The sequence below is a fragment of the Labrus mixtus genome, chromosome 15 (genome assembly GCF_963584025.1).
Source record: "Labrus mixtus chromosome 15, fLabMix1.1, whole genome shotgun sequence".
NCBI classification, from domain to species: Eukaryota; Metazoa; Chordata; class Actinopteri; order Labriformes; family Labridae; genus Labrus; species Labrus mixtus.
In genome coordinates, this window is record NC_083626.1 from 7025257 (window position 1) to 7040469 (window position 15213).

General features: G+C 43.2%; 1 protein-coding gene across 9 annotated transcripts in view; it reads left to right on the top strand.

Moving 5' to 3' along the window:
• Nucleotides 1–15213, top strand: part of agrn (agrin) — a 291135-nt gene that overhangs the window by 249319 nt on the left and 26603 nt on the right. For all 9 annotated transcript variants that reach the window (XM_061058541.1, XM_061058543.1, XM_061058542.1 and 6 more), the window contains 7 exons: nucleotides 901–1015; nucleotides 2671–2790; nucleotides 3529–3927; nucleotides 6247–6439; nucleotides 8636–8851; nucleotides 9841–10070; nucleotides 11674–11808. In XM_061058541.1, coding sequence (XP_060914524.1) covers nucleotides 901–1015; nucleotides 2671–2790; nucleotides 3529–3927; nucleotides 6247–6439; nucleotides 8636–8851; nucleotides 9841–10070; nucleotides 11674–11808 — 1408 coding nt within the window. The remainder of the gene's footprint in view (nucleotides 1–900; nucleotides 1016–2670; nucleotides 2791–3528; nucleotides 3928–6246; nucleotides 6440–8635; nucleotides 8852–9840; nucleotides 10071–11673; nucleotides 11809–15213) is intronic.

A 15213-nucleotide genomic window follows, 5' to 3' on the forward strand; every position in this document is an offset into this window, starting at 1 on the left:
TTTACTCCTCAGCCCATAAATAACAGGCACTTTGTACATCAAGAAAATAAGCTGGACTGAGCATAGAAATGATCTGGATTCAGGACCTAATCAGAAGCGTTTGTGTCTGAAAATGCCATCAAGTCTAGTGAGCTTTTGGGGTTAAACACGTAGGAAGGCGTGGATATTTAGTGTACAATGATTGGCTTTGGTGAGATGCACATGGGGAGTGTGGAGGAGTGCTGAGTAGAAACAATGGAAGAAGCCACTCAGACGACGCTCTAGTAAAGTGGGTTATCAGGCCCTGTGGCTCTTCTGATTTTAAATAGCAGCTGAAGTGAGGATTTTGTGTCTTGCTATTTCCTGAATCTTGCTGACAGGAACAGAATTATGCAGAAACACGTGCTGTAGTATCTGTAAGTTGAGCTTCTTGCAACCCCCCCCCCCCCCAAAAAAAATGGCCTCATTTAAAAAGAAGAAATATTAAGGCGTATATTTGGCTAAAGGCAGCTTAAGTCTCACTGCGGTTATATCACTGTTAGCATGAGAAGTATTTAAGTCACACCTCCTTAGGGAGCTCTTCTGGCAGTTACAACTTGTCCACAGTGATCAGGAGCACATGTCAGGGTATAGCATGGCATTTATCTTAGCTACTCCTGCAAACTTGTCCCTATAATTAATGCCACGGCTGCAGCTAAATGTCAATTTGTGCGCCCTCTCTCTGGATACGTTTTCTTTCTCTGCAGCCCAATTTGAGAGGCAGTCTTTCTTCCTTGCAGATACAGTACGGTCTTCAGGAATTGGACTCTGTGTTATGATAGCAAGGAGCTCATTACCAGCCTCATTTATCATCTCCTCTCTCCGTCTGTTCTCTTCTCCCCACTTTCTCTCTCTCTCTTTCTCTCGCTCTCTCTTTGTCAGCTCAATGAGTTGTTCAGGAAGTCGGAGGTGCGCAAAGACTTCATGAGCGTTCGTGTACGCAACCTGGCACCCAGCAATTCCATCCTCGCCTTTGTGGAGGCCCACTTCAAACCAGGTGAGAAATCTGAAGATATGGGAAAAAAAGAATAAGAAATGATTTAAATATGAGGTCTGAATCAGTCACGGTGTGTTCCTCTTTGTCTTTCCACACATAAGAAATCTCAAAAACGACTTGCTAGACTTTAAATTAAATTGGGATTTCTAAGACCTAATTAGTTTTCATGCAGAAGAAGCCGCCCTGTCAGCATTTTCTAAGCACTTTACATTTTAAATAGTAACTGTCTGACTTTAAGGAGGAGAGGCAAAATTGTTATTCTAAAGTCCTTGGTCCAGCCCTTCTGTTCTAGTAAGATTTCTATAAATGTTAATTATCTGCTTCACAATTCATGCATTCATAAGTGAAGTGGATAACATTTTGGATCAGACGTAAAAATAACACACAGTTCTTCGATCCATTATCCATACCTCTTTTCCCGTTCGGGGTCACAGGGAGCTGGAGCAGATCTCAGCTGTCACTGGGTGAGAGGCGGGGTTACACCCTGGACTGTTCACCAGCCAATCACAGGGCTGACACATAGAGACAGACAATCAGCCACACTCACATTCACACCTCTGGACAATTTAGAGTCACCAGTTAACCTAACTCAAACTTAAATAGTTTTGCAACAGTTACATGATAATATCTGAATGTAACCATTAATTCTGCAAATTTTATGTGTAATCGTGACCTTGCCTGCTTCAAGCACATTTTGGTTAAGTGCTATTTTGATGTAAATGAAGGTAAAAACTTCCAAAGATTTCTATTTATAATAGAACAAATGTAGTGAAATGTGCATCCTTGGCAGAGCGGTGCTCTCTCTGAGTGCTTTCTACTTACTTTTTATTTGCCTCATTATATGTTGAAGCACTAAATGCTGCTCCTCATTATGTTTTTTCTTTAATTTTCTTCTCAATGCCAACTTAATCTCTCGCTTGCAACAATTTGGCCCGATGTTTTCAAAAACAAACAGCATCATAACAAAGGTTTTTTGGATGAGTTTTTATGATTCATAAGAGGCAGGAGAAGTTCCCTACAGGAGTGGGCAGGTGTGATTGTTGGCTTGTGTTTAACAGGTAAAATATACAACTTGTTATAAAGAGGAAAATAGAAGACTGCCCAAAAGCATTTACAATCGAATGGAAGCTGCTGTTCCTCTCAAGTTGATTAACATGTCTTAATTTGGTGGAAGACATCTGCAGTTGCAGAGTGTTTTTTCAATCCAGGTTAACCTCGTTTCAACAGTAGTAGTTGTAGAATACTTTATTCCATCAATCATGCCGAATTTCCACCTTTTCCATTGGTTAGAAAAAGTTTCAGAATGATGCAGTTCATACCACGACTGGGCCTTTAAACTCCTTTTGTCCTTTCATATTTTTATGGGCATCGTATAGCGGCTTTATATGAGGGGAGGGATGCCGTTAAGTGGCCGCTCCTCCATGGTCAGTAAGGGCGAACATCTGCGGTGAACGTTATGAGAGCGATTCATCTGGAAAAAGGCCGAACAAGCGGACGGAGGACAAGTGCCCCGTGGAGACCTCTCCACATGTCATACTCAGGGCGTTCTGATATATCCATACTACAACATCAGAAGCTCAGGCCCTGTGCATGCTTTGGAGTGCTCTTCATAGGTCTCGTCCTGAGTTTTGTTTTGTACCTCTTGTTTGTTGTAGATACAAAGAACACAGTGGAGGACATCGAAGGAGCCCTGCGCAAACAGCTGAAGGCCTCCAAAGACACCAGCATCGCCGTGAAGAAGCCGGAGGACGAGAATATTCGCTTCACCAATTATGGTAATGCAGTGTGGACTTAAAGTAAGAGTGTGGGGATTAATAAAACAAAAAAGGGATTTAAGATATTCATGAGGTAAGTAAAAAAAAAAAGGTTTTACAGGTCTTCAATACACTTAACATCTCTTTTCTTATTTCACATTTTATTATAAAGTGGAGACAAAAAAACAACACAAATATACAAAGAACACCTCTTGGGGGACACCTTAGTTTAAAAGAGTCCTTACAAATATTTGCAAAGGTTCTCTGTTGTCAGAGTAAGTGAAGGCAGCGTCCTCCTCCTCTGTAACAGGGTTGGCTCAGTTCTCCCACTTCTTATCAAAGGATCGCTGCTATAAGTCTGAGAAAGAAGCTCCGTCCACCAGTTAGTTTAGAACTGACCGAGCCTTTCAGAGGAGAGGTGAAACGTCTTCAAGATCTTCTTCACCCAAAGTCCAGTCGTCTTTGGATCGAGCTTTAAATTGACCATGACCTGGATGACCTACACAGACATTTTAGAGAGAAAGTCATGTGTAAAATCTGTGTGAAAGATTTACTGCAGTTTGGAGCCTCAGGTTTATACCATTTCCGTGTAATTACTTTTTCACACAGATACCTGTCTTCTTCTATCATTACCTCCTGTCTAATTAAAACAAGATACAGGAAGTTGACATCATGTCCTGAAAACTTTAAATCTCTCTCAAAGCTAAACATTTGTTCAGCCTGACTGTTTGACGGCTTCCTCTCTCCATGTGTGTTCAGGCCTCTCCTCCATCCCCTTCTTCACCACCACTACCACCACCACCACAGCATCAGTCACCACAGCTGCTCCCACCACCGCAGCTCCGACCACCACCACCACCACCAAACCCCCACCGACCACCGCTTACTTCACCCGCCGCCCTCACAGCAGCAGACGCACCACCACGACCTCGGCGCCGGTCACAACGCAGCGACCCACAGCCGCGAAGACGGAAGCCGTCACCATGACCACGCCGCATCCACCCACCACCATCTCCCACATCAGGGGCAGGCCCCACCACAAGCCCCAGAAGCCATGCAGCTCCCACCCCTGCCTCCACGGGGGGACCTGCGAGGACGAAGGCAACGACTTCAGCTGCAAGTGTCCTGCAGGGCGAGGAGGCGCTGTGTGTGAAAAGGGTGAGTTGGCTTTATTTCTTTAGATAATAAAATCCATTTCTTCACCCCAATCTAAAAAGTTTCAAAGTCGGAGCTTATTTCAAACTCATATTAGAAAATGAGCCAGAACTGACTCTCCCTATAATTATTGGTGCTATCGCAATTAGCGATATCAAAGTAGCCACCAAAGGCTGCCGTTAACAGTGATTTTATAGCAGCTACGAGGGTTTGAGGCTCTCCACTTCCACTGTGCCAATCATACCTTTGTGGTGCTCTGTAATCACTTCTAACCACAGTGCCTCAAGTGCTTTCATATTTATGAAGGAGAACAACACACCATTATAATAATCAAAAGAGGCTGCCAAGTTACATGGTAAGTTGAGGTGTTTGGTTGACGCTGGAATATAATGTATGAATGCTTTGTTCTAGGGTCAAAGTCCTGGCTGTATTGGGGTCTTTAAGAGCCTGTTTACATCATAAGACTAACATGTGTCCTGGGTCATCTGATCACGAATGGACAGCTCTAATCACAGCTGTTCACACAGGATAGAATGGGTCACCACATGTGTCCTGAATGACCGATTGTGACTGAGTCTTAGTTCCCTGCTGTAAATGTGAACATAACATCTCATTAACATCCATTAGGCAATAGGAAAAAAATGACTTTCAGCAGAGAGAGAGAGAGAGGTTTTGGTGGATTAGCAACAGAGAGGGAGCTTCTGAATTTGGACAGAATTGATGACTACTTTTTTTTTTTTACTTTATTTGGAATCATATCAAATTAAAAAATGATACATTGGTTAGACAACCTCCAGAGTGAGCCATTTCATCAGTTTTTTCACAAAATAGATTTAAAACAGATGAAAATAAATGAAGATTGGGTGTTTTTTTTATTTATGAATTAAGCAAAAGCAGAAACACATGTGTATGTTGTGTTAACAGACACACAGAAAGGTCTTTATTCTACATGCTTGTGTCCTCTATGAAACACCACATCCTGCATTATTATGATCTCAAATGAAGAACTTGTGGACCACCCCGTGTCCAGATGCCTTCTTGCCCATTTCCCTCATCAGTATGGGATGATTACATGTGAATTTTTAAAATGCTATGACTCCTAACTGAGGTTATACAGGGATGTTTCTGTTCTGTGTCTGTCTGCACATAAATGGATGTATTCACATGTTTGGAATAACATGGGGAAAAATGAACGATGTTCACGAGACACAGCGGAGAAGTCATAAATCAGATATGTTTGAAAATCAGGGTCTCAATGTGACCCTTCCCCCGGATAGACAAGGCAGTCTTTAATGAGGCTCAGCACACACTGACATCAACAGTACTGAAGGAATGTTGTAATAAAGGGTCCCAGACCCTCTCCCAATGTGTCCGGAGAGATTGCATCACAATGTGTCTTGCTTGTGTTTGCATGTGTACGTAAGGCTGTCCTCATATCAGATCACCCCGGAGCTCTGCAGAATTCAGCGCTCAGAACAAAGAGTCTGTTTCATACGATATTCTTTTCCAACTTGAGAACAAAGCATTGAGCTGTGATGAAGTCAGATGCACGATGTATCCTTTGTAGCTGCAAACTTATCTATGACTCAGACAGTTTCAACACCTCAGACGTGAGCAACTGCTGAGACGTTCACCAAAGGCAACACAGAGTCCAATCAGCTCCGCAGAGAAAATCATAAATCAAGAAGAAGTTCCTGAGACGCTCAACTCTTTTGTTTCCTTCCTCTTAGCCTACTTTGGGATTTTGGGGGATGAGAATCGACCTCACGCAGCTGCATCTTAAGATAATTGACAGTAATTGCTTTGATGGGGATTAGCTGGTGAGAATCAGTGTGTATCGTTCAGTTAGAGTGGCTAAATGCAGTCACACACACACACACAGAATGCTCACCAGCCTCCCCCAGATCAATCAAGTCATTAGAAAAGAGGCAGCTCATCAGCTGCCATTCTCCTGAGAGAGACGGGATGGAAAGACAGATGGACGGAAAGAAAGGGAGCCCGGGGGAGAAAATGAATGATAATAATCATAATTGTTGAGTGGATGAAAAACAAAGGTTCTCCGCATGTGTGCATGTCGTGAGCAAGAGTGCATGAATGTGTATGACATGAGGAGGTTTTTTTCTTCTTCTGGATCCTCTCATTTTGATAACTTTATCAGAAGAACTTCATTCCTGAAATAAACGGACAGAAAGTCTAATTTTCTCCGGTGACACACCACCTCCCCTCACACTTAATTATCCACATTAAACGCCTGTTGTGCTATTACAAAGCAGCTCATGTAGTAATGCCAGGATTGGCTTGTTGTTCTTTATTCCTCCACAGCGATCCATTACTTCATCCCATCATTCGGAGGCCAATCGTACCTGGCGTTCCAAACAATGACCGCCTATCACACGGTCCGCATCGCCATGGAGTTCAGAGCCTCCGAGATGACCGCCATTCTGCTCTACAACGGCCAGGAAGGAAAGAAGGACTTCATCTCTCTTGCTCTGGTCAACGGCAAAGTAGAGCTCAAGTGAGTTGTGGTCTCATTTAAGAAAATGCAGCGGCCTTTTCTGCTGTTGATTCTGCTGCTTTTGCTTGATTGCATTTGATGAAACTCCCCCCGGGGAAACATGGTCATCGCAGCAACAGCAGCAGCAGCCGCGAGAGGATGTAGATGGGAATAAAACAAATAGAGAGCGCCGAAAGATAATGAGGCAAATGATTACTGCAAGGAAAACATGTTGCAAACACCACGGCCAGAAGAGAAATAAAGACACAGAAGCTGGTTGACAGACTCGCAGGTTACGGCTATGAAGACGTGCTTTCAGAAATATGTTCAAACTTGTAAATAAGCTATTCACATGATCACGTCTGCAGATGGCCGATGAACATATGGACAGAAATGTGTGCAGCACGTCCATGTCTATATTTAGACATCAGATGCAGTTTTTGGTAACATATATGCACAGATATGCATCATTCTGTTGGTATGTCTAATCAGGGCTCCTAATGAATATTCAATACTTACAAACTATGCAATCAGGAAAGAGGAATATTTATACACATATAAACACAGAGTTCATTTTGGGTCTATGACATCACTATAAACCTTCAGTCAGAACAGTTATAGTTACATTAGGCTATCATAGGCAGTGTTGTAAGTCAGGGAGTAGGACTATTTAAAGGCCATATTGGGTTTTTGGCAGCAATGGGATTCTTCTGTGTTTTTAAATTGAAGTATTTTCTTCCCATTAGATCAGTTTCCGTAATTTGTCTTAAAACCATTGGTTTGTAAAGTCCAAAAACTCTCCTAGTTAGGATTAATTTATATATTTATATTGACATTAGTTTAATTATACTGTAATATACCGTAACCAAATGTTCCCTCAATGGGGCATCGATAACTCGTATTCATTCTTTCACACCAAGACGTTCTGTGGGGTTTTTCATCCGATAAATCCTGAATGTTGATCGTTTGTTATAATTTAAGGAAGTAAGTATTGTACTTTTAAAAATACATTACTGAGGAACTGGGTGGCCTAGCGGTTATGTCGCACGCCCCATGTGCAGAGGCCAAAGTCCTCGTAGCAGCGGCTGTGGATTCAAATCCGGCCTCGGCTCTTTGCCGAATGACACTCTCTCCTCCAAACATTTTACGTATTTCTTCAGATGTCCCAGCTAAAATTGCTCAAAAAATATCTTAACGGGGCGAGGGTTCGAATCCGACCTGTGGCTCCTTTCCAGCATGTCATTCCCCACTCTCTCTCTCTCTCGCCCTGATTTCTGTCACTGTCTCTCTCTCCAATGAAGGCACAGTCTTAAATGGCTTGTTTTATTAAGGCTAGTATCTCCTCCTGATTTGGATGGCTTACTTAAAACAAAAGTTTCATCTGATGGGTTTAAACTGGACTATTTTCATGAGAGAAACTTGAAGAAACACTCAGTATTCCTCTCTTCTCCCACAGTGGGATTGTATTAATAATAAATCATTCAGAAGAGAGGTAGAATCTTCAGGATAGACGGGAATCAACTACTTAGAGAGTCTGCACAACGTCTTTATTTATGTTCTGAACTTTATTATTTCATCATCGGCAATCCTTATCTTTGTGGTTTCATCTTAACCCCTCGAAACCTTTCCAGTTCCTCGAGATCTAGTCAGGTTAAATTTCTCTATTCAGAAAGAAATCAATAGCAAACTGGAGGAGATCATTAGTCACTTTGGCTTTCAGATGGGGCTCTGCCTCTCTTCCAGAAATACAGCTGTGAGATTACCACCCACAGCTCTGCAAATCCACGACGTGGGGAGAAGAACTAATTATATTGTGGCAGATAATTGCTCACCGGTTGTGCTAATGCTACCATATGTGTGGGTGCACATGCACAACAGCTCTTTTCTGTGACGATGTGGCCTTTTTCACAACAAAAACTCATTAGAAGGTTTAATTAAAAAGAGGGTGTGAGAGACATTTTTTAAGACAGTTACTGCCGTGTTTCAGGCGCATAGTTTGGAGCCCCAGATGGGAACTCCTGTACCGTCTTTCTTTCATCCATCTTTGTCTTGTTGAGCAATGTGAGCTGATTTTTATTTATTTTTTTACTCATTAGGTGCTGTGCAAAGAAATATCTGTGGAAAATAACTACTTCCCCAAGTCCTGTAATCTTTAAAGAGGTGTGACGCTGGTATACAACCAGAGGGTCTAAAATCCTCTGTGTCTCCTCTCCTCAGGTTCAACACAGGGTCAGGCACAGGCACGCTGGTCAGCAAAGTGGAGATCACTCAGGGCCGCTGGCATCAGCTGGTGGTGACTCGGAACCGGCGCAACGCCATGCTGAGCGTGGACAACGAAGAGCACATCGAGGGCGAGAGTCCACGTGGCACAGATGGCCTCAACCTGGACACCCACCTGATGATTGGAGGAGTGACGGAGGAAATGAAGGCTGAGTAAGACCTTAAATCTACTGTTACACGTAGTCAGGATCATTTTCCGGATGAGTCATAAATAAGACTCAGAGCTTCTCTTCAGTCTACTTATTTTTTTAATTCTGAGTGCAGTATTGAATGTTTTTTCCATTTCCCTGACAGATTAGGTTGAAATTATAAGATAAATTGAGCCTAAAAGCAAAGTGGTCTCCCTCCTGGGTGAATAAGCAGAAAGACCAAACGCAGAGACCAATCAGAAAGTCAAAACTCATCTTTGCTAGAAGGCAAAACTTTGAGGTAACATGTATGAGTTCCTCACAGAACATTGGACTCTTCAAACAGGTGACATAAACATGCAGGTGTTGACGACAGTTAGCCAGACCCCTCTTAAGGCTGTTATCAGTTCAGTTGATATTGTCCTTTAAGGCGCATATTCCCAAGTGAACGGGCAGGAAACCAGATCACCACAAATCAACTAACACGACTTAAATGGACCACTGGGATCCTGAGTTAGAAATCAGATTTTTCTTACTTCTGTCAGCTGGAATCTTAAAAACTACAGAAAAGAAACAGAAGGGTGTTTTTAAGTACCTTACTCTCACCTGATTTAAAGACATTCATGGACTGAGACTGTTGAAATCATCATGGTATCCCGCTTTTAGCATCAAAGACACTTTCTTTTAAATTGTTTAACACTGATTTTACTTCCTTATTTCTTACTTGAATATTTGAATTTGCCATTGGTCTAACAAGACTTGTTCCTACACAGTTAGTTTGTCAGCCTTATAATTAGGAAGCTTATGAACAAGCTTTGGTAGTAATAGTAAGGACTTGAAGTCAATCAACAACTGGAAACACATGAAATAGTTCTTCTTCTGAATCCCTGATGGTAATGTTATACAATCAGTAAACAGCATTGTCCTTGTTCTAAGCTCAAAAGAATATAACTACAGACTCTGACAAACTTTAGATACATTTATATGACTCCTTCTCTTTTTGTTTCCTTTCAGTGTGAGGGAGAGGACAGGAGTGTCGGCTGGTCTGGTCGGCTGCATCCGTCTCCTCGATGTCAACAACCGCGTGCTCAACCTGCAGGAGAGGGGCGGAGACAGCCTGTACGGCAGCGGCGTAGGTGAATGCGGTAACGACCCCTGCCAGCCCAATCCCTGCAAGAACGGCGCGGCGTGCCAGGTGAAAGAGGCGGAGATGTTCCACTGCAAGTGCAGCAAAGGATTCTGGGGTAAGACGCTTGTGTAATGCAGCTGCTCAGCTCAGCAGTGTGCCTGATTGTCAAACTGGGATTTCTGCAGGGAGAGGTTCCTTCCGATGTTCAGAGCAGGGGAAGGGGAAGAAAATATTTAAATTCATATTTGAATTTTGCTGACTTTTCCAACACCCACCCATTAAAGTTATGTTTATATCTCTGCTTTGCCTTCCCTTATGGGATTCACTGCAGTCATGACTTCCTCCCAAATCCTAAGTAAGCTTGACAGCCTAATTTGAGAGTGTAACTCGTGCCCCCAGCAGGAGCGCTGAAAGTCATTCTGTAAACACCAACAGCATCAAATCTGTGTGTCGGACACAGAAATGAGAGATTAAATGTTGACACGGCGAAGAAAACATGAAACCTTCCACCAAATGTTCAGTAAACGGCCTTTGGCCTATCTCTTTTTGCACATCCTTTTTCTCTCCCTCCAACGCTCACACCAACTAACAAGCAACTCCAAGAGAAATAGTTAAGAGCAGACGCCATCAGGGCGCAGCCGAGCGTGCCCCTTGCTGGTTGTACCGCAGCCTGCTGCAGAAAGTTTAACTCTGGAAGGAAATTAATTGTCAGAGATAACTTTTATGCTTGAATAGTAAAGGGTTTTATACTCACATCGGGGCAGCTCAGAGGTTAGGGGAAGCACCTTTCAGCCAAGTTTTAAGAGCCCTTTTCCTTGAATTTAAAATGAGGATCGATAAAGTATCACATTACATTATTATTGCCTTTTATACAAGAACTACTTTTATGCTTTGTTGTTATTGAGAAGCCAGAGAAGAAGCAGAAATAACCCTCAGCTCTTGAGGATGCATCACTGCAGTCAAAGTCGTTTTGGCAACATGGCGTTTAATGAATGGTGATAATGACAATTGGAGCGTTGAACCTGCAGACTCACATTCAAGTTTATTTTGTGGTCATGTCAATTTAATAAGTGGCCAAGATTGCCAGTCTCCATGGGAGGGACGGATCACAGAAAATAGACTAGATGGGTGGGGAGATTTTTAGTTAAAGAGAGGACATGTCAGGACAGTCTGATGAGCGAGGGCGGCGAGAGCGTATTAGAGCTAAAAAGATGGGAGAGAGGGGAGAGATATGATAAAAGGAGCTGTGGTAGGGAAGAAGTAAGGGAGGGGGGGATAAAAGGGAGCTTCCAGAAAGCGTCAGTGAGGGGAAAAAAAAGAGGGTGGAGCCCTGTGAGCTCAGCGGGGTTGGGGTTCATTAAAGCACTCTGCTCACCACAGGCTCTGACTGCTAAAGTAATGACGGGTGAATTCAGATGGGCTGAGGCAGAGGGCAAAACCATCATCCAGCAGACGCTCGCGAGCCTTTCCCACAGTCAGCGCTGGCCCCGAAACATGCCGCATGGTGGGGAGGCTCTCCGCTGTTTAATCTGGATGTGTAATATTTCCAAATCCTATTAGAAAATGACCTCCATTACAGAGGAAATCCTCATACCCCGCTTCTCTCCCCTCTTTTTAGTCTCCTCCTCCCCTCCCCCTTTATTTCAAATGAAATGAAGGTTTTTTTGAATGCTGTTTTTTTTTTTCTAATGGTGGCTAATGGAAATGTGTGATTCTAGGTCCAACGTGCGCTGACGTTCACGACCCATGTGAGCCCAACAGGTGCCATCCATCCTCCCAGTGTCAGGCGCTGCCCGAGGGAGGCTACAAATGCGAGTGCCCCATGGGACGTGAAGGCAAGCACTGCGAGAAAGGTAATCTAATGCTATTTATTACCAGACTGTGTTGAAATCGTGGTTCTGATTGGTAAATTATGGCATCCTGAGGTCTGTGTGGCAGACACACAGCGGCTATAAAAAAAGAAGAAAGCACAGCAACAAAAAAAAGAAAAGAAGACGCTTGATGGCAGAGAAGTCATCAAAGTTAGAGAAGAACATAATGTAAATAGTCAACACAACAATGTTAGGAGCTGTGGCAGCGTTCAAAAACGGGTAATTGGAAAATAAAATGTCAACAGACTTTGACAGTTTGGGGGCAGAAAACCTGCACCAGGTGCTGCGTTGATTTCTGCCTCTTTTGTTCACCTTCTCTCACTCAGCTATCACTGGAAATGTTTGTTTTGGTTAATAATTTTTTTTTTTTTGAGAAGGGAGAAGTGTAAGTGACATGAAGTACAATCTGCAGGCTTTTAACAGCAGATAGGTGAGACAATGTCTGCATTAGCCTCTCACTATTTCTTAACATATAACTACTTCCTCTGTGGAAATTATCCTTAATGTATAAGCTGGTGAAACTATAAATTCATACCTGAACTGTTCTCCTGAGTTCTTGTCGAGGAGCTGCAGTGTTTGGTCTGGAGACGGCTCGTTTTCAATTTTTTACTCTTTTCCTCCTCATTCTTTCCGCTCTGTGACGTTTTCATCCATGCTGAATCGAATAGGGAGATCAAACAGGAACAGAGGGGGGGGTTGAGCCTTCAGGGTGGGAGAGGGTGGGAGGGTTTCTGAACTGAGGTAGATGATTGGCCCCGTCGGGCCATTCACAACATCGACTCGGCTGTGCTTGTTAGCGTGTAAGCGGCAGTGAAGCCGCAGCCTGCCTCCTCTTCCCCCCCCCCCCCCCCCCCGTGCCTGTCCGCCCACAGGTGTTGTGTTCAAACATTGTTTTTGCTCCACATGGCAGAACCGGGGCCGCAGCTGGGGAAAAGACCAGATTACGGCTCACCTGCTTTTGAAGTTCATCCTAAGCACTTTTGTCGGTGTCACAATATGAAGTCTTAGTAGATGATGTCGACATTGTTTGCTTTACTGAAGTCGACTTCATAAACCATGAATGAAAGAGAATGTATTTCAAACACACACTGTGTTCGAGGGGGATTTAGAAAAACCAGAAGGGGATGGTCGTCTTTCCAGGCCCTGAGTCACAGTTAGCAGGTGACTGAAATAAATTGAGGTGAACCAAAATCAATGCGGTGTGAGTGAGAGCGTCTCCCATTCCAAAAGGCTATTTTTTTCCCAGGAATCAATGAGATGACTAATCGCATCAGTCCTCCCTGCCTGCCGTGATTAATGGGAGCGTCAGTCAGCTGGAGTGTCAGCGTCAGACAGGAGCTCACAGATACGGCAGCAGTCAGGCGGGCGCGCCCTCTGAGGCCTGCGCTGAGAACAGTTAAAAAGACAGGTAGCTCACTCATCAGGAGCTTGGAGGTGAATTAGTCGTAATTTTGAGTGTGTGTTACCTAATGAGTGTGCACATTCATTTGAGGAACGGTTTCTATTCCAGTTCAATTCCACCGAGGTTTGTCAATGCAGCTCACTGCTGCCATCAAGGGCTTTTCTCAAGGGTGTTTCAATAGTATTGAATGGCATACTCCTCCATGTGCTCTGTGATGGTGTAAATCATTACAGTGTACTAATGAAAGCAGCATCACTTGAACTCAGACGGCCCTTAAAAAAACTAACTGTGCGGGGGAAATGTTTTATTCAGTCCCCGAGCTACAAGTTAGAGAGAGACAGTGTATCTGATTCATTCACCATTTTCACACGGCGGCCATTTTTTCCTCTGACGTCACACTAAAGGTTTAAATGCTGTTATAACATCTTACAGCTGAAATCCAGGTTTAAAGTGTGAAATCAGTAAGGAATGTGGTCAGTCATTAACTTTTCATCACTTTACAATCATTCAGCAGCTGAACAGAAGATGTACATTTGTCCACGTTTTCATTTTTCAATGTGTGTTAACTCGTGACCTCACATTAGTATTCCACTACTTTCTAGCTAATGTTACAATTCGATTGTGTTTGATTGACTTTGTTTAAATTAAAGCCTAAATAGTTTAATAAATGTCTTGAAGATGAGCTTAAATATTTCTGAATGAATCTGTAATCGCTTGAAGAGAAACTTCAGTCTGTAATGTTAGCTAACGATAGCTGTTGTCTTCAAGATTCAAAATTAAAAAACGTTATTGTTTATCACATAGAGACAGAAAATGACCTGTGGTTAGAGGCTCAAACAACATGAAAAAACAATCATAGGGAACCTTTAAGGACGCTGATGGGTTTTCATATATGTTAAAACCTTGACATTCCTTAGTGTGTTCTACCTGCTGTCTGTAATAATAATACAGCAGAACAACATTGTATCAGTATTTGAGCTTCCCACCCTGTGTGTGTTTTCAGAGAACGATGGCCGCAGTGTTGGTGTTTTAAATAATGCAAGCAGTCCTGGTGATTAAGTGAGAGTTAGACCAGGAGCTTTGATTGAATTGCATTTCCTCACTAGGACAATGCTTTTGTTAGGTGATTGTTTATCACCGTTTATGTAATTTATAGTTTTGTGATGGCGTTCATTTCAAATACTAATTATGTAGCTTAATACAAACAAACTACCTCAGAGTTTATCCTCGTCTTCAGCAGATATGCAGCAGCTTCTTTAGTTCTGATCTCCAGTTATCTGTTTCTGAGTTTCAGCAAAGGATAACTTTCAAAAGTTCAACTTTCTCGGTGGTCAAGCTCCACTCGTCATGCGGGTTTGTCCTGGTCACTCAGCTCACCGCGCTTGTCTGGTCTTCTGGTGACTTATTGATCACGATGCTTTCATTCGGAACATGAGGCGAGGAAGAGTAAAAAGCCCTTCAAATCACTCCTCTTTAAGAAACCACACTCTGAGCAGCTCCTTCAGAGTTCACTTTAGTGCGGGGATTCCTCTTTTTCGCCCCTTCTCCATGCTGCGTGCCATCATTATTAGCAGTGTTCCTCACAATAGCTAATTAGCTTTCTCATCTCCGCCTGCCTTTCCCCATCCTGACTCCACTCCGCTAATCCCGGCCAATTACCAATAAAAGCTTTCTTGCCGGCTACGTAGGTGTGTTTGTGTGTGTGTGTGTGAGCGCCTGGCGTTGCGCATGCCTCTGAATGATTTTAGTTTGTGCAAACAACCCCATAAACACATACCCTCGGGTGACACTTGAATGATTTTTAATGTCAAACCACTTGTCAGAGAGATGGCACAGTGCCGGTCCTAATCACTCCAGACAGCCTGAAACGGGACCGCCAGACGCACACCCATCGCAGAGACATGAATTTGAAGAAAAAAAGACTGCAGAAGTACAACGGCTGCATTATTTCATGTGTCCCTGCTGCGGTGTTAAACTCTACATGT